The following is a 25240-nucleotide window of genomic DNA, read 5'->3' as shown; positions in this document are numbered from 1 at the left end:
AAAAATTGCGTATCAGCCGTTGTCGTAAATACGAAACATGCCATATTAGTTTTCATTTCGTTTTTAACCAAAAATCATGGCAGTCAGCTTATAGAACCTTCACTTAGTGTCTGCATATTACTAAAATACGCCTCATTGACAACAGGAGAACACAGATCCTCAATCCACGCCAGTTCTAAGGTCGATACTTTAATGCAAATATTTCCATGCTTGAAGTAAATGAAAGAATTGGCGATGGTTTAGTTCGGGTTAAACCAGGAGTGACGCGATAGCTACAGCTAGCCAGGTGGAACTTGCTCAGTTGAATTGCAAAGTCAGTCTTTCGCCGCTCCGTTTCGCTGGGCGTTCCTTCTTCATCTTCGTCCCACTTGACACGGCGCATGCGCACAGCTGTGGCAGCTCGGTTTCATCGGCGCGCCGCGCCGCTGGCAGCAGCAGCTGCTCCGCACCACGTGGCTGGTCACGTGACCAACCAGGTGACGAACCACGTGATCATCCACGGCGCCGCGCCGCCGGCAGCTGCTCCGCACCACGCGACCAACCACGTGACAGGTGGCGGCGCTGCCACGGGGTGACGGCGCAACCACAGGGTGGCAGCGCAGCCACAGGGTGGCGATGCCGCCACCGCCACGGGGCCACTACGCTGAAGGCTCGAAATGCTACCGTAATGTAGCTGTCGCTACAAAAATACGCTAAATTTTGAAAGCTCTATTGAAACGGAGGAAATTAAACAAAATTTCGGGAGCCGAACTTATCAGGAAACAAAAGTATTGTAGTGCAAAATGAAATGCTGCGAATAAAGGAGTCGGAAACAAGAATTCTAAAAATAAAAAAACTAGGCCAACAAGGTTAAGCGTTGAAGACACACACATACACATAAACTTATGAAGAAAACTGTAAATTATAGCAACATACTCTTACGGCTCAGAAATAGGGCTCTAGGAAGCTTTCAAAACCATAATTCTCAGGAGAGTCACCAAGGAAGAATTCCGTCAAGCTACGGTACATCGCTTGCCCTTAGGGGAAACGTCACTGGCATCCGCGTGCAAGATTTATGCGCCGCTATTCGCGTACGGAAGTGCATTGCGATACATTCGTTACATTTCGCCAGCAGCTGAATTAAAACGAGCTTCTGGGTAAGTTGGCTGCTTAGTCTGGACATGACTGTAGACCGATAAAACAATCAAACAAGGAAGAAAACACTAAACACATGGACAAACGCTGCTTTTGATACAACCACACCTGACGTAGAGCTCCTAGCACAGAATTTTTCCAACGCGCTTTGCATGCCCTCACGAAGCTGTAACTAGTCCGAGTAGGGCACTGACTTTTTCCGCAATCCGGTCTTCTCTCACACAGATGGCGATGTACCGGCCACGGCATGTCGTGAAGGTAATACTGGTGATTAAGGCATCGACCGAAGGAAATTCTTGATTAACACAGAAATAAGGCCTACTGTAGAAAAAATATGCTTTAGTAAAAAAAGCTTTTGGGCAAGTTGGTTGCTTAGCTTCGACGTCCCGTCGTCAGCCATTTTACTGAGAATGCCCAAATCCTTCTCTATACAACATTGCTCGCCCCGCACCTCCAACTGGGAACGCGCTCTGATAACCACGACTCTGAAAGACCAGCGTTGCGTGGTAGCCCTGGGGGGCTCGGACCAAAAGTTCCAACTCCTGGAGGGCTCGGTGCAATCTCATTTTGAAATAAGGTCTTCCTCTACCTCTTCTTGAGATTGCTACAGACAACCATGCGCTTTGCACGCTTTCTTCGCTAGCAGACACATCTTTTTCCCATAGGCGTTTTCATTCCTGTCGTCAAACTCGTCGGCCCCAAACATCTGCACGCTGATGCCCTCTCACTGGCTCTTTCATAATGAGCTCGTCAGCCTTTCCACGGGCGACGCAACTACGCCGTCGCTTCTCGATAGAGAAATCCCTTCAGGGTAGTGTACCTGTCCTTGCATCTCAGCGCTTCTTGATTTCATTTGCAAATAGACGGCTGTGACCCCGTACTGCTCCCTGTGTTCCCAGCTGATCCTTGATCGTTTGTTCTCTGTATTGCACTAAGAGCGATGAACAGCCAGTGGCGCCAGCGATCCTGCTTGACGACAGTAATCACACATCACACTTCCCTTTCCTAAGTTTTGTGTTGCTGTGGATACCACATTATAATCTCAGGCTTTTTAACAATTTTTTTTAAAGTGTGACGGCTTCTAGCGCATGCGGCGCCTAGATTACTTGCGCACTTTCTTGTCTACCTGCTCATAAAGCCCTTAACATTCGCAACCGCCACAGAGAGACTATGCTGACAAGTGGAGTCAAGCTTTACTACGACCATTCTCTCCTGCCCTGACAGTAGGTCACCGAGATTCCTCTTCCTCCTCATCGTAGGACATTCTAAAGAAGACTGAGCGCCTCTCCCAGCGGCATGTCTGACAAAAGATGTGTGGTTATGCTCGAAACGTCTGGCCCTAGAAAGACTTCACCGCTGCTTTGTCTATGTGAATAAACATCAATAAAACAGCGTTCAGTTCCTTTCCGTGACCGTTGATGAATAAGGTTCAGGAACATTTCTGCCGCAAAACTCAGAAGTCTCTTACGCAATCAATGCGAGAAGATGTCTTAAAACATAATTCGAACTAAAGTGTAAACATGTAAGGCATTTTTGAACGCACTAAGATGAAGCAGTGAATAGATGAGACAGATGATGAGTGGGTAAGTGCTCGAATTTTCTCCCCCAGAGCAATAAATGTCATACAGTGTCACCTGAGCCGGTGAAAGAATCAACTTCGGCGATGGTTTTCGACATGCTGCGAACATCGCCCGTAAAACAAAAAATCAATCGCTCCTTCATAAATTTTGTTCTAAATAGAAGGCGCTCGGTACAGGAGTGCACTTGTTGAAACTTTCAGAAGTTATAAAAGCCCTCTAAAACAACTTTTCATTCAGTGAGAGAGCCAACATTATATGTTGCCAAGTTACAAGCCTGCAGTCGAGGCAGTTAATTTCTTGGACGTTCTTTTACAAGCAGTTTTGAAGCCGCAATAACTTTAACGGTTGTCATTGCAGTAATCTAAAAAGCCATCGACAAGCATTCTGAATTTCAAAGAATAATATGAGATATGCTCTGTGGCTACACTCAGGAGGCGCGACTGAAATGGATTTATTTGATAGCCATCGTGCTTTACTAAAGTTCATTAAGTAAGAATAAAGTGCTTCTCTTTATTGTCGGGCAATGACGTACAGCTTTCAATAGCGCATGGCGAACGAGCAGTAAGAGCAGCCTCATATTTCCTTTCAGATAAAGAAATATTTCACACATTCACGGGTGATAGGTGGTCTGTTTCCGATCTTAATTTAAATGCCATTAGGCATTTTTTTTTCTTTCAAGCGTATTTTGCGCGCATTGATAAACCAGAGCCTGACCACGCAGTCTACACAAGAATGACGGTTTTATAAACCAGCGCGAAATGGCGTCAAGCTTACCCTAAAGAGAATAGGAGGGCAGTTGTAACTTGAACACCAGAAAGAGTGTTATAAATTTCAACCACCCTATTCTCAAATCCTGATCTTATAGGAAAAGCACTACGTTGTAGTATACTCGGTTCTGATAACTACCTTTATCGAGGATCATGGGTCTGGCGCGTCTTCTGGTCTTCGCTGTCATAGCTTGTGGTGCTAGCATAAGTTTCCCGACTGTCGACGAGGAAATTGACGATGTGCGCAAAGAAATGTACGAAGAGGACTCCCTCTTTCCTAACTTCTGGGGCTTGGCGTTTAAAATGGCTAATCATTACTTTGGCGGAAAGCACCTAGTAGCCATAGAAAAAATCGATCTTCTGCCTCTGGTGAGTTCAGTGTCACTCGTGTCATCTATTTCCAAGAAAACGGTTAGCCGTGGCTAAATTTCTAATATGCGATTATGAGAATAATTGAAAACTGGGGGCGCTCAGATGCTCTGTATAGGGTGCACTAAGGTGTCAGCTGTCAGAACTCCTGCGGGCCCGCTTTGATAAATCCTGGCTAAGGGCTTTCGAGCCTACCTTATAAGCCGCTGGAGAGTTCCCTCTCAGCTTTTGGTCATTTCAGAAACATATCTGAAATATCCTTTTGTTTATTCCTTAGTCCTGAGAATCCTGTATAGAAGGCGCAATTTAGTAGCGAGTGTAGAGACGCTAGAGCTTGCGAACGCTTCTGCAGTACAAAAGCGTGTACTTACGTAAGAAAAAAGAGGAACGGCGTTGCAAAAGACGCGAAACTATAACTACACATTTTCCAATTATAGCCGGGTAGCTACTAGCGTTCGGGAAATGAGAGTAAATCGAACGCAATGGGAACGGCGTAATCAGACTTTGGAGCATCATAGCGCTTAGAGTAGCGAATATTAAAAGCAGTCATGCCCAGCGAACATATTATGTCCCGACAAAAATGACCATGAAAAGAGCCTTCTGTAGCATCGGATATCCGAGGAATACGACACAAATTTATTGCACTTCATACTTAGGGTGACTTTTATTTTGGTGCCTAATTCAGTGCAAACAAACGCTGAGCAACGTGAACTGCGTTCTGTCGGTCACCATTCTCCTAAAATATATAGAAAACTGTTAGCAGCACTTGACATGCATTTGCATGTCATGTGCTGCAAGTCAGGTGCTACAAAAAGCCCTACAAAAACTAGATGTCATCCAAGTCTGCTTGTTCGCCTCAGGAGTGCATGCAGAGTGCCGGTTAAATTTATTCCCAAACACTTAGGCCACTGCGGCTTCACTGTTAGAATGGTGCTTTCGTTGTCAATTGCGCTCGCATGCGTAAAAGCACAAAATTAACTAAATCTTGATGCTTTTTTCCCCGGAATGTACGGAACAAAGTGTTCAGGAAGTGCCGAGCTTGTTAACAAAACTCGTATTATCGAAGCCGTTCACGTCGCCTGGTGAAGCATCAGCTACCTGGGGCTACACATACTGTTGGGTGGAGGTTTTCTTAGAGTTATCGATGCAGACACTTTCCCTGTGGTTGCAGTAACTTGAAATGCCAGAAGACATTCCACTCTTGTGAGCCAACATCGCAAGCAGGCGAAGTTTATCACACGTTTCGGACACAGATACGTGAACTTCATGTGCTGATTTTGTAATTAGGTACCAAAGTAGAGAACACTAAAGCTAAAAGGGGTCAGCTGAACTTCTTGCAAGACACGGAGCATTATCCTGTAGCATTCATTGCAGACTACAGCTTCCTTTGCGTGGACGTTTCTTCCATTGCTTCCATCACTTCGAATAGCGCTACATGTAAATTGTGCTCAACACTGACTGTTTGCGCTGCATCGATATTGAGGGATTTCTCATTCTAATTTAGGACCAGCAAACCACCTGACTTGACAAAAATAGCATCAAGATTGCTCTTAGTTCATTCTCGCTCTTCTCAAAGAAAAAACATTGTTCACAGAATGTCGACGATCCTCGTGCACAGATCTGTCGCTTCACACAAGGTTCAAGTTCGTTCTTACACGACTTATGCTGACTCTTTTATAGTAGCCAAAATACTTTTTCTCACGGCACAGTAGTATACGTCTGGCAAGTGATTTTGTGGGCCTTCTTGAACAGTCGCTTAGCTGAGATGCCATGTGCTATATCCGTTTGGAAAGAGTCATAACTAGTGCACTGGTTTCACTGAAATCCATCATTTAAGCACCTTATGAGTGGCGAGGGGTTTCGTTCTTTTTTATATGACGCTACAACATAACAGCTGATGGAATCGATTCCCACTGCAAAAAATTTGTTCATAACTTCTCAGGAGATACCTTGCTGCAGCCGGCGAAGAAGCAACAGGCGGCCTCAGTTACTTAAAAAAATAATGGCTCAGAATAAAGCGAGCTTGATACCGTTCCTCATCTCCTAACTTCTGCATGCCGGAACGACGGCATTTCTTCATAAAATGGAGGTGCTGGACTCAAATAATATGGATTATAGCAGAACTCTTATCCTTTAACTAGTGTATAAAATGACTCTAGAATAGACTGTAGTTACTATGGCCGCCACAGTTACACGGCCTGCTACGATCCTTACACTGGGTAGTCATGACACGTTTGAAGCTTACCATCTTTTCAGCGCAAAGAGGAGTGCCTACATTAGTACCGAGGGTATCGGTAGGTTCATATGCACCATAAACACATGACAGCATCATCATCAGTCTGACTACGCCCTTTGCAGGATAAAGCCCTCTCCCACATCTCACCATTTAACGGTACCTGTGCAAGCTGCGGCCAGCCCTATCTAAGCAAACATCTGAATCTCATCCGCCCAACTTTTTGCCGCCCCACGCTACGCTTTCCTTACCATGGAATAGAGCCTTACACTTAAGTATCATTGTTTGTCTTGCCTTCGCATTACATGCGATGCCCAAGCACGTTTCTTTTTCTTCATTTCGACTAGGATGTCACTAACCCGCTTTTGATCCTTGCCCCACTGTGTCCTCTTCCTTTCTCTTAACGTTACACTTATCACTATTAAAAAAAATCAGTGTGTGACTGAACTGCTTAAAAGCGAAGCCCATGCCCTGGGTATATTTGACCTACCCTCTGGTTCATCAGAGAACACGCAGAAGATCCGAGAATGCAATAAGCATAGTCTTTACTAAAATCCACTAGCACCTATAAAATGGCAGTACATCATCAGTATCGGCGAAATTACCTTCAGTGCCAGACAAGGGCTTTTTCTACAACTCGCCAACTAACCCTATCATGTGCCACCTTGTGCCGACTCGTCCCAATAATTTTCTTAACCTGAACCCCTCTCCCTGCTATCCTGTCGCTCTCTGCTACACTTGCCTTGTGGTGGAATCCATTAAGCTACGCTCAGGGACTATCACTTGTTTGCTCTGCGTAGTATATACCTTGCCCACGCCCTAATTCTTCATGCTCTCAACTTTGCTATCATTACCGTGAGTTTGTTTCGTGACCACGACTGCTATCCTGTCAGAAAACGTTGCTGCTATACTTATTTCCATCATATCTTGCAGCGACGTCATCAGCTTACTTCAAACCTTCTCGTTAGCTTCGATGTTCGTTCCCCACAGGTGATTACTGCTAAGATAGATAAGCTGTATATTTTCTTCTTCTGGCGTACTGGAAGTTATTTATTTGAGAGTCACTGCCAATGAAATCCCCCCTTCTTATTTTAGTTGTTTCTCCCTTATGGTACGGGTAAGATGTTACTACGTGATTTAAGTAGCTGTATTTTCAGACAGCTTCTAATGCTTCGCTGCCTCAGGTAAAGTATTCTGCCCTTCTAAGGATACTGCGCGCTACATTCATTATATGAATTCTTTCACCAAACGTTCTGGTTTGCTAGTGTACGTCCTCTACGGTTCGTAGAGGATGTTCACTGCCAAACCAGGATGATTGGTGACAGAATTCATATAATGAACGCAGCGCGCACTATCCTGTACGGGTACTGCGCATCCTCTACGGTTTCTTGAGGACGAACTACGCTTCGTAGTTCGTCCCCCAGTCACTTATACCGGGAATGTCATTAGCGAATCGCAGATCACTACGGTATTTTTTGTTAACTTTAGTTCCTTAACTCTTCTGAATAGAGATATCAGAATATCTCCTGTAAACACACGATAAATGATACTGCGGAGATCATATCTTTCTGCCTGATACCCTTCCTGAGCGGAATTTTAAGTATATCCATATAGACGATTATGGGGGTTGCGCAGGCTCTGTAGATATTTTGCAGAACCTTTACATATGCTTTTTCAGGCCTAAGTTCTTATTATCAAGGTGCGAGGTTGGTTTAAAGTTAAATGAGCTGGCAGTCGTTCTACACTACCGTTTCCATTAAGTAGCAAATAAAGGCAACATTATTTTGGAACACAAGCACAAAATCCAGGCACACAAGTACCGAAGAGTCAAAATGTCACTGTCATCAATGCGTGTGCCGTTTATTATCCATAAAGACTTGTAGAATACAGCGATTTTGCTCCCATAACTGTTTTATTGCCACATGGAGAAAATGCCATCCCTCGTTCCTGAACAGCTGCTTTATCGCTGAGGTTTCGACTGAGTATAATACGATCTCGGGTACTCTACGGAAGCTAATTGTAATGAATGGTTATAATCTGCGTATTTCTGTAGCACCTGGTTATCGATCTAACGTCTAATAGCCTGTAGAAAAACTAGTTTTGTCCCTTGGAATAAAAAAAGTGTAATGTAAAGTTGCTGCATTAATAATAGCAGCAATATTCGTAAGTACCTTTTAGGCAACAGGCTGTAAACGGATTGCTTTGTAATTTTTCGTGTCCTTAGCGTAACTTTTGTTATCTATAAGTATCTTATGTTCACCTTACACACATTATGTTCTACTATCGGGAAAAAATTGAAAATTTGTCTATATTCTTAGACCCCACTATTCCAAAAAGTTTACATTAGTGGCTCAAGCAATTTTTTAATTGACGGATACCGTCCACGACATCACTCACAGAATTTCAGACGTATGTTTCAACGAAAAACACATCTGTCGCGAATTAATCATTGCCTTCAATATCCCAAATTATTCCATCACTATCCCTTAGTTTAGAAACACTATTCTTAATTCCACACTCAAAATGGCACTACAATTTTGTCCAATAAAATTTTTTAAACAATTAAGAAACAACGACTTTCTGAAAACAACCCCATATCCTTCTAAAAAAAATTTAAAAGTGACTTCCACAAACTTTCACGCCGCTCCACAAGGGTTTATTAGCTTTGTTTCGGGCACATTGTTTCGGGCACAATGTTTCGGGCACATTGGTAGCAGCTAGACACATACACATGCAGAGGCAGGTTTCTTTATCAGTATCTACTCAGCGTACTTAAAACATCTGTAGCTACCAGATCCTCATAGGCCGCTTGTCTTCCTTGCACTGCTTGTAATGCGTGCATGTTTTTACTTCGTCGTTTGTTGCCACCGTGATGTTGAAATACACGCTGCACCGCGTGCGCCATTATTGTGGTTAGAATTCTGGCTACTGTACAGACTTGTGCAGAATTTGCGAGTTACATAGTCTATCTCACTGATATTCCAATTCACATTGTCATCCTTATCCTCTCTTGCCAATTTTAGGGTACAACAGTTCTTTCGAGCATTCATGATTCTCTTCAGATTATGCCTCCTCATGTCTGTTGCCTTATGTTATTTCGTAACTTTATTGGTTCCGCAAGTTCTATTCGAAGGCGGTCCTGCTATAGGCTCTCTTGCTTTTGCTTTCCTTAATAAGATCTTCGACCTCTTTAGGAAGCTTAAAAGTATTCTGCCTAGCTACCCTACACTATTCATGGATTGCGCACTCAGTTATGACAGTTTTCAGATTATCATCTATCGCTTGAACGCAAAGATCCTCGCCCTCCTTAGAACAAAATTTCTTTTTCAATAGCGCTGGCCTCATCTCCTATACTTTTTCCTCATATGCGAAACCTCCCTTATTGGGGTTCTTCCTTGTTAGTTAACGCCCTTCTCTCGACATTTTCAGTCTCATTCAGGCCAGTACAATCCTGCTGTCACTATATAACACTTCGCCTTACACCGGAACTTGCTGCACGATGCCACCATGTGCGCATGATAAGAAGCCTATTACATTTTAATGCGAGAACAGTATATGGCTCGTTGGCAAACAAATCGGGCGTTGCGTTGACCGGTAGCAGTGGTCCCAAAAATTCTAAATACATCAATGTGGTGTCAAAGGAGATGAAAATATATTCCCAAGGTGCTGGGACTTCTACGCAGAACTTTCAGAATGCGAGGAAAACACACAACCCATAGGTCACATAACGCTTTGCTTCTTGGCGAACAGCCGTGAACGTAGTATATGCGTTGTCTTACGACAGTATACTAATTAGTAGGCGTGTCATTAGAAAGGCAGAGGTAAAAATTAAAATAAAAGCAAAATGTAATTTGAAAACAATGCTTTCGCATTCTAAGCACGCATGTAGTCCTAAATGCCATCCCAAAGTTTTTACTCTACGCGTTCGTTCTCTGTCGGCTCACTATACAGCTGTTTGGAGAAGAAGGTGTTCATGATCTCTAACACTTTTTTTCTGCCAGGTGTATAGATAATTCTTGTTTGGTGTTTAGTGAACGAATGCCAATGTGTTGCTGCCCGGTCTCCGGCCTGCTTCTTGCTTCCTGTGGCTTTGAAGTAGCCACTGCATGCTGCATTTTTACCATGCTCACTGGCGATTTCATGTCCTCGTACTACCACTCGACAATTACGTATTCATGATTTCATGCAGGTGCAGAGGCCTGTGCAACCCTCAGTTCTTGTTGCTGCGTTAATAAGATTATTGCACCAAGTCGTTATAGATGTGCAATTTATCTATCTTGGCAGCTATATGCTAGCTATGGGATTATATTATACAGTAGTTAATGATGCGCAATTAACGTCTGCTAGCTATATCTTGCCCGCTATATTTTGGCAAGCCACGACGCGCCATATGTAGCATCGAAACGTCTGTGAAGTTCCTTTCCGGTAAAGTTACATTATTGTTTGACCGCTAAGGTATTCAAGGCTACCTTAAGGCGTTCTCTGTCTAATTTCTTTATAAAATAATGTGCGAACAATGAATAATCTGGTAGCAACATAAAAAAAAATTTACTCTGCATTTTTTTAAGCTGCAGTATAACAGGTGCCACTCAACTGCCTATCAGGGAATCATGCTGCTTATCGAATTGATTACACTCGTGGTTACTAAGGGAAGACTTTTTACTGTGTGAATGTCACCCTTACGAGCGTTGTTACTATTACAGATCGGTATGGTTGTCTGCAGTGACTATTGGTAAACTTTTATCATTGTTCACTTGTTCAGTAGATGGATTACGCACGCGAAAAAGCTACCGTCATCTAGGGTTCATATATTCTAGCCTTGACATGCACCATCGCTACCTTCACAGGGAGGTAAACCAGAAGTGCTCGAATTTGATAGAGTTCTCATCACATACTCCGCATTTGAGAGCAACTGCACGCCAAGCCCAAAGTTGCCGCCACCCGGGAAATGCTCCCGACGAAAGAACTCGGTGAGTTGCATTTGAGGTTCATATAACAGTGTCTCACTTTTCGCACTGACACATGTGTCTGACTATTGAGTGTTTTTTATATTGGCTCTTATCTTGCAGCCATAAGAGATAACTGGTCGCTTACAAGCGCCTTCCGATATTTCGCACTCTATCGCCAAGTCGCTTAATTTCAGTCGCCAGCAAGAGTGGCCGGTTTCTACTCTAATGTTATTAATTCATCTACAAGCCGTTCTTAGATGACACAAGTATTTTTTTTTATTTTCCGCACTAGTTAAGCAATTGAGTTATATCCGCTGAAATGGTTTCATAATAGCCTACGGAGTTCAGAGGCATGCAGTCAATTACAAGCAGAGAAGCGCCGCACAGAATGTGTAATGCTGAGGTGATGGTGCCAGCTGATTTTTGCTGTCTATCACTATTCCAATCTCAGTGTTGCGATGTTACCATTAAAATCCCTTTCATGAGTTCATGCGCCTGAATCTAACGCCGTGTGAGCTTTCCTAGACTCCAGGTGCATTCCGTACCACACTCCGCCTGAATAGACACTGAGGTCACGCCTCCGAATTCTTGCATGCTGTTCAGATTCTTAAACCTGGGGTGGCTTATTGCCTTTTCATAGTGTGCCAACCCTGAACGCCCTTCGAGCCCCTCGGAATGGTTGAAACTGATCGCGTAGTAGAATCAAAATAAATGGGATATTACTGGTGGCATGCATTGAGGAGCAGACGCCACGGCTTTGCACTGCCTGTCAGGAGCTTAAAGGGCGCTTTTTAGCATCATTCTCACGGCGATCCTTACGAAGAACAGGGATGGCTATGTGGTAGAGAATACGCCGTGCATTTGTGAGGTCCTGAGTTCGATCCCTAGTGCCGCCTGGTACCCACCGATTTTTCAATGGGCACGAAATTTCCCCCAGCGAGACGCTCGGCTCTTCTAGGGTGGGATACTTGGGTAAAAGGGTCTTGCACCAAACCGTTGTGTGGACGGCCCAGTGACTTGTACCGCCGTCAAGCAAACCTAAATCCGCCTCGTGTTGTAGAAGTCCACTTGTGGCCCTTTTCTGCGTTTGGTTGGCATTTATTCGTGGAAGCACAATGCAGTAAAAATTGCTCATATATATATATATATATATATATATATATATATATATATATATATATATATATATATATATATATATATATATATATATATATATATATATATATATATATATATATATATATATATATATATATATATATGAATCATTGAACGAAAAGTTAATAACATTTACTCGACGTCAAAGCTTTCAGAGGAGGAATGATGATGTCTCACGTTAGTTACGTAAGCGTGTGTCGTGTCAAGCCCTCATTACTGGTCACAACACCAAAAGACCACGTCTTCTTGAGGGTTGCGGATAAGTACATACCAGTTCAGGTGCGCCCGGGTGAAGAGATGTTGAAAGGAATTGAAATATTCGAGTTTGTTCAGTGTGATTTTGGAGCCTCGAATCTGGACTCCTATGGAAATGGTGATTCTTGTCAATGCTGGGCAATGTAAATTGCGATCTTCATTCGGGGCAGCAGAAATAAAGAACTCTTTGCTAATTATCTGACGGGATTAATGCTGTGTCCGAAGACTATATTACATTTTTTTCCTGTGGCTTAATTCATCATATAGTGTACCAGGAGATCGCTCAGCTCCAAAAACATTGCCCGCCACAAAGAAACATATCGCACTGTCTAACCATGTACCAAATGTTTCCTATCACAGCCTCAGTACACCTGCAGAGGGAGGGCGAAGATCGGCGCTTGGAACATGAGCGATGCAAAAATCTATTCCCACGTTTGCCTGTAAGTCTGGTGCATTCGATGGACAATGATATATATTTTTTTATTACAGAAAAGCTCGCTTGTGCCGAATGTGGGTGCTAAGGCTGCTCATGAAAGGCTATTCTAACCCACGAATAGCCGTTGCTTAATGTACAAGCATTTAAAAAACATTGGTCATGGCTTTTTGATTCATTCTCGAACCAACATCTCTTGCGCGGAAGCGACGTGGGGGAGACAAGTAGAAAAGAGAGGTGCGGTTATCCGTGTTCGTTAGCTGCAAATGCGTCGCTTTTCTGCTAAATCAACATTTTTAGCCTCTGTTGCTCGTAATGCGTGCAGTTGCAGACAGTGTATTATGAAGCACGTTAGGTCGTTGAAATTCTTTCCTTGCATTTCTTAACGAAATTATAATCGTATCAAGGCTTTGTGCGTAAGCGGGCCGGCGGCATTTACTTTCCTAAGCATAGAAATGCAATTGATTATCGCCAGGCAACGTGTGAAAGCAATTTCACTGCCTATTCGTGGCGCATATTATTGTGTTCGAAACTGTACATTCAAGCCTGAAAACGTTTGGCCAGAAAATACGACCTCTGTTATTGCCACCCCTACCATCTCTTTAAAGTTTTGTGTTTTCCAGCATAGAGCGCGAAGCGAGGTTCTCAAAGACCTAACAATATCGTAGCACTTTGTACGTTAACCTGCGCGCTTTTGCGCCTTGGTTGGTATTCGTTGTGTCTCAAGAAATCGCGCACAAAAAACACACGGCGAATATTGTGAATAGGAAATGAGAGCTTTTTTAAGCGAGGTAGAATACTAATATCTCGAGTCAAGACGTTTAAAGGCGCGTTCTGGAATGAAAGTGAACTGTCTTAATATAGTGAGAAACCACTTCCGGTTACTAGCACGTTGCCGCAGTCAAACTTACTGAATAACATTATTTGTCTCTGAAACTTCTATATACGATATATGCATGCTAAGTTTGCAATGTTAGTACGAATGCACTCAACGAGCACAACGCATAAAGTTGAAATACGGAACGAGCAACGCACAAGACGAATTTCTTCTCCTCGCAGCAGCACTTTACCTGAGATCGCGCATTCGTAAAATACCCCATCCAAACTTGAGTCCTACGGCTCTCTTAGATCCAGCTGGCAAGATGCTACAGCAAAACCACGTTGTAGAGCCGCCCCGGATGCGCAAGGCCGTAGTGTCATGTGATTAAGGTAGCTGGTCTGGTGCTGCTACATGCGTTCCTCCCGAAACATGATGTCCTTATTTCTTTGGGAGTGATATCACAACTTTTTATAGAGTGCGCTATATCTATCACTAACAATTGTTAGCACCACCTGAGGCCGCAAGATGCGGTAGTACTTTGCTTTACGGCAGGACAAGGCAACTGCTCAGGGACGTCAATCTCCATTAGTAACCATTCAACACGGAAGCTTGAATAAAAATAGTTACGCGCCATCGACTGTCACTAGCCAGTCACTGTCACTACTCTCCTCAGTTTCACAGAGTCTTTGTTGTTCACACTTGCCTCCGCACTGTTAGCTCACACAACTCTTTCAGCCAGCTGTCACGCCACCTGACTGACAGGTTTAAAGGGAGAACGCTAGAACACCTCTGGGAGGAGATGCTAGTACAAAGTGTGCGGAACCCCTCGACAGATATTGGAGGAAGCGACTCGGAGTCACAGCGTATAGCAGTAGTAGAAAAGGCTGCGGGAAAATCGCTCCCCTGTTCCACTTCTGCCGGCTCCCCAAAACTGAACCCAGTTGTTTTACATTTCTCCCTACAACTCTATCAGGACACAATAAACAATTGCCTTAGGGGTACATAACCGTCTTGTGGTGCTCTTTAAGTAACGAAATTACAACCAACGTTGTCTTTGGACAAGAGAGCTCAAGGAGAGCCTAAAAGGAGTCGTTGTTCCTTTATTCCTGGAGACCGAGTCGTTATAGCAGAATAAAATTCACTGATATATCATGATCTTGTGGGTCACGTGATGCGGTATATTGAGAGAGAAGTGGATTTTTCAGTAGATTAGCTTCCAAGAACGTGATAGCGCCGTGGTAATCGACAGGAGAGGTGTGTACCAAAAGTGTATTCATGCTTTTATTTGTCTTCGTAACGTACCAGTTAGATTAACAATGTATTTAATCTACAGATACGTTGCTTCTGACACAAGTGCAAAATGTATAGTATTTTTGCTTACTGAATGTATTAAATCATGTGGTTCGCATTATGAAAATTCAGCGATAGGCGTCATGATGACCTAAGCTTGATATCTTGTCTGTCCTTTAATTGTGTGTGCTTGATTGCGAATGTGCCTGTAGGTCCACATGGTACCATCTAGCTCTTTTGCAGTTTTACAGTGACGCCGATGCTCGGTTTGACCAAGAAGCCTAACATCTAGATCTTACCATTTCTGGCACTTCTCGCATTTCTCGTCCTCTTTTTGCTTTTCTTCTTCGTTGCGGGCAGAAGGAAGTTACCGCTTACGCTGGAATTTAACCTGGTTGATGTCTCTTGAGCCAATTATGCTCTAAAACGAACCCAGGTTCGAACTGCGTTAACATAGATTATCTAGTCAATGACCGATGGCTCACATAAATTCGGGACTCAAGCGAACTCTCAAATGTTATAAAATTCTAAGCCAGTCACAATAATGCTTAATGGCCAAGGACGAAACGTATTTATATGAATAAAATAAAAGATGCCTAAAGTTTCACTCTTCGCTCTATTTTTGCGATGCGTTTACTGAAAGTCATCCGGCTGGCTCATTTTTCTTTGTATCATTTTCTAAAAGATACATCGATCAGAATAGTAACCATGCAGTCCTTGCTACGCATCAACTACCCCACTGCGGGAATGCTTGTGTGTTTCCGCTTCCGAAGGCATTCTTGCTCTCGCTTCTGTGCTGTGGTCAAAATCTCGTTTGGCCCTTTCTTACTTGATCGTGCTTCCGGTCCTCTTCCGCGGTATAGGTGTCGCCTGTAGCTTCCCTAGGCGACCGCTTTATCGGATACTGACAGCAGTACATATGGAAGGGTACACCAACGTCGTCTCCTTTGTGTGGGGTCAAAGCAAGACAGTTCGAGAAATTTCGAGAAGTGGGACAAAATGGTCATTCCATCTCGAACACCTGGAGATAGAGAATTTCGCATCGCCACTGGGCACATGCTGATTGGTCACAAAGGGGCAAGCGTCCACCCATGTCGCCGACACTTGGCTCCACATGGCTCCTTCACGACGATTCTTACGTAGAGGGTTGTGTACCACGCAAAACCATTGCGCACGCGCTGGAATCTCCGGGCTCTCGCTGGCTGGTTTTACAACTTTTTTCCTTTGGGATGCCGTGGGTGTCTGCCTCCGAAACGTCGTTATTATCGGTCGAAATATAGAGCCCTACTTTGACGGGGCGCCTGAAATCAACGATATTGTCAACATCAAACCAAACAAAAACCCTTTTAAACAGCATTTGTGCACTTATTCAGAACTTAGAACTGCAGCTTTGCGAGGACAGAAACAGGGCGGAGAAAACATGGTGACAGAGAGCGGCAAAAAGAGTTGTTAAATGCAATCCTGCATCAAAAGCAACTGATACAACCGCGTATCTGTTCCTTGGAAGCTTGGATTGGTGAATGCGTTACCTTAATATTATATTAATGTTTTGCTTTACTGGTGCCGGCTCGTTTTTTTTTAAATGAAGACGACGTTCATATTAATTTTTAACTTTAGAGGCAGACACGAAGCACCCCTGGGATATCATCATGAGAAAATTGCGATAACTATCTGCACGAACTGCTTTATTATCAAGTTGCTGCTTTAATTTTACTGAAAAAATATTGCTATAAGACGATGCTTCCTTTGATCGACAAGATCAGCAAAAATGCTTTGCTAAATTCTGTTTGCGCAACATTCATTCGTAACATTGCCAAAGATTGGTTTTTAATTCATCCCATTTCTGTGTAGGCAACACTGCTAAGACGACAAGTTGAAAAATTCCTGAGCAGACGTTCTCTCGATGGTGGTATTTTTATAACGGCATAATTAGTCCAGCATCGTAAATACTATAATCATCATCGGCCCACCTGAGTACTTTAGTTGGTTGTGCCGGACGGGTTGATTGATTATTTTAAATATCAGTGCCCATGGATCAGTGACGTATGAAGTAGAGATTGTCAAGTCATCTAAACTGATAGCCTAAGGTCGTTCTACGTCGGTCTATACCTAATTTTTCACATAATGTGTGTAGTTACTCGTCGGATTTAAAGAGGCAAAAATCTCGCGTTTCGTTAGGGAGCTCGCGTTTCATTAGTCAAACACATTTTTAAGGCAGTGACCTCTTTACACATGCCATAAAATTGTGTGAATATGTGTGGGTGTCTAACACATGTGATGTCGTTTTTCATCTTCTAGGGTAGTACATACTGCGTGGTGACTGGGAAAATATCATTTCCTGGTATTTAACGGGTCATTCATCGCAACTACAGAGATAAATTTTATGTGTTGATTGATATCTTATGCAATGATGGGTTATTTGAATAAAGGCAACAGATGGCTGGTTATTATGCGTTTACGTTTTTCATTTTTAACAGCACCACAGGAATATTGTATATTTCGCTAAATGCCAAAATTAACAAATACATGCGTAAATACACTTTTTGCAAGCTGCCGGAAATAAAAAACAATGCCCTATAAAATTTAAAACAATGCATTAGGTTGAAATATATGCACAAAACAACAGTGCAGAATTACAACCAATGGAACTTGTCAGGATTGAGCGAGTACTTTGAAGACGAAGTTTCTGAATCTTCTTCGATACGTTTACAATTTATTCCCTTATTTATTATCATCAGATGTCTCCCAAAATTCAGCGAACTTTTGTGCTTCGATATAGCTGCCCTCTTGCTCCTCCTGTGATAGCCATACGCTTCGTACATGCATGGATGACCACATTTCGAACGCTACTGTACGCGCTTCCGAGTTAGTGAAGCGTGACTTTGAAAACATTGGAGAGGACAGGAATAGGTAGTGCATGGCAAAGCAAATAGCTCCTGACCGGTGGTGCAAGTGCACAGAATCCTACCATTAGGCTCGATTGTCTGAACGCGTCGGTGACAGCAGTCATTCAGGTGGGGTATCCATTACAGAATTTGCAAGATAAGTTGACCGCAGCTGGCTGAAGACACTGATATATAGATGTGAGTGATGAAGCTCTCTTCCTGTCGTACTCTAATCCTAAAACGCGTTGGTGATATTGCCGTGATTAAACTGAAAAGAGCCTTGAAGTCAGCCTCTGAGGTCGGCAAGGTCATTGAGGCTAGCCGAGTGTACTTGACATGAGGCCTGTATTGGTGAATTGGAAGCATCAGCTGTCGCCACATGTGGAACGACATGTATAACCGTACCAACAGGTTCCTCGAGATCATAGCGGCGGTGCACAGCCACTGAGCTTTGACGGGAAGTGTTAACCGCTTGACTGCCTCTTTTCGGCTACCAGCTTTCATAGGATCCAAGCCACTCGCGTGCGTCTAGCCGAGCAGATCGGCCTGATTAGATCGATCCTTTCAAGATTGCTTCAGTCACTGACCCTGCTGATGCGTATGTGCCTGGAAAACTAATAGAAACACTTTTGCCTCGTTCTGGATGTGCCGATTATTTTACCTTTCCTAAGGGCGTAAATAAGAATACGCAAGGTTGATATTAGAATAAAATAACTGACTGACCGACACATCCTGAATCACTACATTGTCATGAATGGGAGTCACACGCGTTGGACTCACCGGCGCGTTATATATCAGATGCGTGACTAATGACATAAAAACAACCATCTACAAAGGCTTTGTGTGAGTTTTAGCGGCGCGGTGGGAGTGGTTGCCAAGAATATCAATCAGTTCGATGTTCAAGAATTCGGATATAGAGCAGAATTTTTATGCTTCGTGCGCTGCTCTTGTTATGCCATGTGAGGTGGTCTAGACAACGTTTTCGCGCCATTTCGAAGGTATTTGGTATCTACATAACCACGTACGCTTGCCCGCTTACCTAAAGTATCCTCGTAAAGTGCTATGCTTATGTGCACGTTAGTTGAATTTTCCTAGCTTACAGAAAATGCACGATGGAATCTATGCTTAAGCTGGCGCCTACACTTATCACAAATTCGTGCTTAGCAGGGTCACAGTTGCTACTCCTCATTGCAGGATAAGTGAAAACAAAAATTTTACCTTATGCTTTGAGAGCACTCATGCAGCTCGAAAATACTTGTCTCAGCTTCTTTCATAGCTGTATCTAACCAAACACGCACTCACACACTTTTGATGCGACTTCCATGCATCTTGTCGCACAGGATTCTACAATGTAAGTCTTCTAACGGTCCACCAAGATTGATTTGTACCTAGACTTTACTTATTGCAAAAAACCGGCATCGACTGCAACCACTCTGCCTACCTTGTGGCTTCAGCCTGATGTACAAGATTTAAAACTATTTGCCTGGCTCATTTCTTATTTGTTTTATGTGCTTTCGAGCTGAAATTTCTTGGTTATCATGGTACTTTTATGAACCAGAAATAAATGAGAAATACCTAAGTATTGGCTTTACATGAACTCTTATTGTCCCTCCTGTGGAAGTTGTTATGACTCAAAAGTTGAATGTGTTGTGTGTTGCTGAGAAACCAAATTTGCTTTATACAGTTCATTTCAGGCTCATCCCTGTGTTGTCTCTGGAGTCGAATCAAGTTTTGAAGTGATTTCTAACGCGAACATTTTTCGCCTGTTTATGGTCAGCTTGATATACATCAATGGAGCTGCATACCAAAAGTCACCAGAAGGAAAACGTTGCGCCATGAAGAAATTATGAACATTACAGTTAAAGGCCTGCAAGAACACTACAAATCTTTAACAGTATTCTAAGCGTGGCACAAGACAAAGGGAAATACCAATTGAAAGAAAAGCTTTGCACAGCGACTAAGTTAAAGCATATGACCGCGTCTAGATGTAAATATATGTAATTTTGTCGTATTCACGGACAACGGATACAAACAAGAATCAATGAATAAAATACATCTTCATTTTTTTTTGTAATACAAACAACCGATTCCTACGGACGTTTGCAAGCTATGGTCAGCTGGGTCAGAGAAACGCATGAATTGTGAATCAGAAATTTTGCGAAGCGCACAGGTTCTTAAGACGCACGTTGAAAAATATCTGCCGTAAGATGTAACAACTGCTACTTTTTATGTCTGGGCACCGGTCTGACAGCATTTTCGCGTTAAGCGGGGGGTGGAAGTGGGATGGGGCATTTTTTCCTCCGCTCTTCGCGCTCTAATGAGAGGCCGATTGCAGTGTCGCCTGTGAACGCCCTCACACATTACGACTTCTCAAAAATGGCCGTATATGCCAAGTGCTTCGAAAGCTAAGAGTTAATGTGTGCTTCCACCAGCTGTATAAATCAGAAGCTAATTAAGCCTTTCTATAAGTTAATTCCAACGCGCGGTGCCGAGGCAGCGGCAGCATATCTTTATCTCGGCTCCTATGGTACGAAATGCGGCTGGCCTACAGCGAATAGAAGGAAGAATAACGGTATCACTTTGTGGCGGAAATGACGGGGCAATCCCTGTCATTAGAATGAACACAATTGCACCCAGCATTGACAGGCAATATGTAGTTTCACCTTTTGCATTTTTGTCATGAAAGCTGTTGTAGGATTGGTTTCGCCCATTAGCCCTGCATTCTACCCTCCAATCTACAACATCCGTCGTAAGTCGTTTACTAATTAGTTAATTTATTTGCCCACTCCCCTCACCGACGGTGGGCAGTTGGCAATTGAAACGAATAAAATTGCAATAAATGAAGGTAACTAAATCGAAATAGACTGAATTCAATCGTCACCGGCCTGCCATAGAATTGGGAGGCCACCTGCAAGGGTGAGAAAGTAGCAAACTCGAGGGAGAACAAGGTCCCTTTCAACTTTTAGGGTAAAGAAGGGAGAGGAGAAATGCGAGAGAGAAGAGGCAGAGAGGATGGGAAGTTATAGCGAGAGCAGAAGGACTCCCAACCGGAAGGTCGCCGGCACATCCCCAAGAAGGGAGTAAAGAAAAATATGATTCATGGTCGAGGCGAGGCACGAAAATTAGTTACAAATCTAGAAAAAAAAGACGATAGCGCAAACAACGCTGCTGCTTGAGAACTTCTCGAGCAATCACCTTCGAATTCTCACAACGCAGAGCAGTTGTAATCACCGTAAATGCACGAAGGCTTCCCCTTTTTGAGACAATCGTTCAAAAAATTCTTCGATATGGCCATTAAGGCTGAAACCAGGGAACCTCTGTCTACTTCTTCCCTGTGTATCGTCCTTTGCGTGGTTTTCGTTCTTAGTTCAGGGAACCTCTCCGCGTCTACCACGGCGGAGCCTCATGCACCGATAGTCTGTGGATACCTCTTCTCCATCCTACAGCTATGTCCAAAATACACTCAGAACTATGCTTTAAAGCAGTCGTCTTGACATCGCCGATATCAGATAATGCTCCCACATGTTCAGCCGTCTCAGCCACCCGGTGAATCATGCCTCCTGGTCGTGAACAACCGTTATCGGCGCAGTCGAAATCGCCCGTGACTTTAAGCACGGAGGTGTCATACATTCACTCTTCAGCACAATAGTTCGATGTCTCCAAAACGTGCAAACGGTGTGAGGTTACGTATTCTTGCACAGTAGGCACCTTGAAGCATTTCACGGAACCTTCGAGGAACCACTTCAACTTAGGGTGATGTGAACCGAACCAAAAATGGAACTGTAAACTTGATTTCAATACACACATATATATACACCTAGAATAGTAAGAGCTTCTATACAGGCGTCCACTAATAAGATGACCACGTATGAGCCCTGTGCGGAATACTTGACCTGTAACGAGCTGGTGCTGGTGGTGAGAGTAGCTGTTACTATCCTTGAGTTCCTAGAGCGCGGCCAATAATGTGGACATTTCTTTTTTCTTACAATGATCTGTAAACCTGACACTTTATTATGACACGCACTTCTGTCATGACCACATTAGTGAAGGACCCTGTACGCTGGACGAGTCCTGCTGTTTGAGGACCCAGCAGACATTCCAAGCCAAGTTTTTGAGCCAGAGGGTGATATTTCTTACCTTATTCGCGATTTACGGCTAGGAAGAACACACGCGCGCGCTTTGAAATGTGGTTTCTTCTCAACTACCTTGAGATTGATTGAAACGGCATGGCCTAAAAAAGCGCACCCAACAGCTGAGAAGTTACGTTTCGAGCAGCCCCATATGTGTCTCATTATAACACCGTGTCTATAATGAAATGTACAGGAGATATGGAAAGAAATACGAACAGAGCGGAGCCTAGGCTCTCCGTCGTTCAAATTTCCTTTCCTTCTGCTTTTACTTAGATGTTAACAAAAGGACGCTAGAGCCGTCCCGAAATGTGTCACGGGCGACTCTAGCGCCTTTTTCTTAACATCCAGATAAAGGCGCGATGAAAAAAAATCGAACAGCGGAGCGCGCCGGCACCGCTTTTTTCGCGTTTCTTTACATCGCGATAGTACCCGTCAATGTTCTGAGCAATCACTGCATTTGAATTATATGGCTTATATTTATTCATACTGCGTATTTTTTCTCACCAAATTGTCACGAAGCGGTCTTTTATGCAATCGTGCAGCGCTTCCTCCCGCACCGATCGACATAGGCACATTGCTGGACTTTACAAATAACGAAATTTAGAATAGGGTTATTGTCGCGATTTGGCAGATAGGAGAAACGAAGCACACTTTGACCACAATGCCGGATATGATTGGCAAGCATTTCCGTTATTTTGGCAACTCTTGTTTTTCAAAACAGTCGAATCGCACTGCGGAGCATGCGCGGCGCTAGGTCACGCACGAAGAAGCCGCATTAGAAATTCCGGCCCCCGGTGACAACAATCACAGCCATCATAGTATTAAACCTACTTCGCAAACAACTCGGCAAAAATCGGCAACACGAATGCCACTGAAATTAGGGTGAAATTGGCAATCCAGATGTCCTGGAAATTTTTCCTCCCATAGACTCTACTTCGAAATGGCGCACGCAAACGACCTCACCGAGTAGCTAAATAAAGCCACCATCATAGCGTATTGAAGGTTCCCCTATGCACGTCGATCGGCCCCGACGAAGTAATGGATAGCTGAGATCGGGATGGTCGGTAATACAAGAGGACCGCATATCAAAGCTAGATGTGTTCCGCTGCGTGAAGGCGACTTTCGGCAAAGAATGAAAAAAAAATCCACGCAGGGCACCTACTTCTATTGTATGTTGGCAACGTCATAGTATGAGCAGCTGTGGAAGCGTCGTCACTTCCCTCCAGAAAAATAGGTGCGGTGTTCAGAACCAGCAAGACTTCAACATCGGGAACTTATTAATCTTGTCATCAGTTTGGCAGATGCCATGACCTGGGTGGAATGATGCGTTTGGTTGTGTATTACGGTGATATGCTAATATCCTGCACAAAGTGGAACACGTAGTGAATGCTCCTGTAATCCACTCTCTGTATGGGCCTGTCAAGGATCACAGTAGTACAAAATAATATAAGTAAAAAAAGCAATTCAAATTTTCCTTGCTTCATGTCCACCTTTCTCACCACAAGAGAAAATGACACCTCTCTGCTCGCGCGACCAAAACGTCACTACTGCTTTGTTCACGTCACTGCAGCAAGTACAGCTAATGTGACTGCAATCACATAAGTTTAGTGCGAATACATATCTTTTGATAGGAGCAAGTTCTGATGACAAATTTTTGATGTCTCCCGTGCAGCCAATCGCAATAAATACACAAAATAACGTAGCTACAATTGAAGTATACATTACAAGTTGTTCGGAAGACTAGATAATATAACGGTGAAATGAATAATGGCAGGCTGAAAATGAATAAGTACTAGGAGCTTCTCAGCGGCAGCCATGGACGGCTCCAGCTGTCACATGAGCCTCTGAGACATGTGCGCTGGCAGTGACATTATAGTGCCGCGAATATTTGCAGTGTTTGTTCGTTTTTCAAATCTGCCGCGACACCACCTTATCGCTTTGTTTGCGACGCAAGGCGCGACTAGATTTATCTCGATTGATCGCAGCCAGGCAAAGCTGATTCTACGTTGTTCCGGAATGTTCTAGTAACTTTGCACCCTTTATCTCGAATGTTCGCTATCAGCTTTAAAATGAGCACGGCCGACAGCGGCGGGCATTCTGTTCGACGACCGCCGAGCACGCTTGTCGCTTCGCCGCCGCCGAGTGATTCAGTCCATTTTGGGAGCAAGTCAGCCCAATAAACAGTTCTTTTAGAAGACCCTTTCGTCCGTCTTCATCGCTGCTTCGACTGCCGTCACCACTACGTGACAATAGGATGTAAGAACGAAAGTTGTATATAAACAGAGCATCAACAAAAATAGTGCAACTAAGAAGCTAATCGAAGAATCTAATGTCATCATAGAGGCCGCAGAACATGTAACGAGTTCACCTGAATAAAAGTAAGATCATAAGCATAGTTCAACAAACAAATGAGTCGCAAGAGAAGAATAGCTCTTGAAAGTCTCTTCGGTCGATAAAACGATCACAAGTACCGTTCGATGTGCCGTGGGACCCAATCTTACCTCTCTCCTTTATGCTCCTGTTGTCTACTGAGCGACTTGTCTCGTCGCAGTGTAGCAAGTATCAGACGAAAGCTGCTACATAGCTAGAGACAATGGCTAGAGTGATTTAAAAGGCTGATGGCAAGCAATTTCAATGGTGAAGTCTATCGAAGCTGCCTCTGTGAGGATTCACTGGGGTACATGCACAAAACGCGCAAAGTCTTTGCCAAAAGTACCCAGGCTAGCCGGTTTGCTTCGCAGTCTTATATTGAAGCTATTATGTTAACCCTCAAGCACTAAACCTCTGTATGGTAAGGAAAACCCTTGTGTTCACCTTCCAAGAACTTTTTTTATCTTTAGGGAAGGCAAAAGGGCTGTACTATTCGAATGAGAAGCAAACCATGCAGCCTGGATACTTTTGGCAAAGCCTGTACCTTTAACAACAATGGTTTTGCAACACGCAGAGTCTTGACATGCAAGGTGTTCTAATAAAAGCATGTAGTGGCTCTTTGCAGTGTTCAATGCAGATCACCACTGGCCGCACATGTGTTAATAACCACTGAAGAGCTTGTTGTCTCTGAATTTCATTTTTTCACTTAATGTTCGTGTTCGTGAACGCCTCTTTAGTGCTTGAAGTTGCGAATCCTTCACACTGTATTTCTGTGCCTACAATATTTGCAATTGCGACAACATGGGCAGATATAACCGCCGGTCGTCGTTTGAAATGAAATCTGTACGAATAACAGCGACGTTC

General features: G+C 43.5%; 1 protein-coding gene across 1 annotated transcript; it reads left to right on the top strand.

Moving 5' to 3' along the window:
• Window positions 1–3507: 3507 nt before the first annotated feature.
• Window positions 3508–17428, top strand: LOC144135100 (uncharacterized). Its single transcript, XM_077667854.1, has 4 exons — window positions 3508–3850; window positions 10931–11053; window positions 12809–12888; window positions 17290–17428. The coding sequence occupies exons 1-4, from the start codon at window positions 3635–3637 to the stop codon at window positions 17309–17311; spliced, it is 441 nt and encodes a 146-aa protein (XP_077523980.1). The 5' UTR covers window positions 3508–3634; the 3' UTR covers window positions 17312–17428.
• The last annotated feature ends 7812 nt before the right edge of the window (window positions 17429–25240 follow it).

Source organism: Amblyomma americanum, chromosome 5 (genome assembly GCF_052857255.1).
Source record: "Amblyomma americanum isolate KBUSLIRL-KWMA chromosome 5, ASM5285725v1, whole genome shotgun sequence".
NCBI classification, from domain to species: Eukaryota; Metazoa; Arthropoda; class Arachnida; order Ixodida; family Ixodidae; genus Amblyomma; species Amblyomma americanum.
This window is presented reverse-complemented; position numbering and strand designations above follow the sequence as displayed.

Excerpts from the sequence above, each read along its gene's own strand:
- LOC144135100 (XM_077667854.1), top strand. The coding sequence starts at position 3,635 with ATGGGTCTGGCGCGTCTTCTGGTCTTCGCTGTCATAGCTTGTGGTGCT. Across the intron at positions 3,851-10,930 it reads AAATCGATCTTCTGCCTCTG|GGAGGTAAACCAGAAGTGCT; the intron begins GTGAGTTCAGTG and ends CTACCTTCACAG. Across the intron at positions 11,054-12,808 it reads GCTCCCGACGAAAGAACTCG|CCTCAGTACACCTGCAGAGG; the intron begins GTGAGTTGCATT and ends TTCCTATCACAG.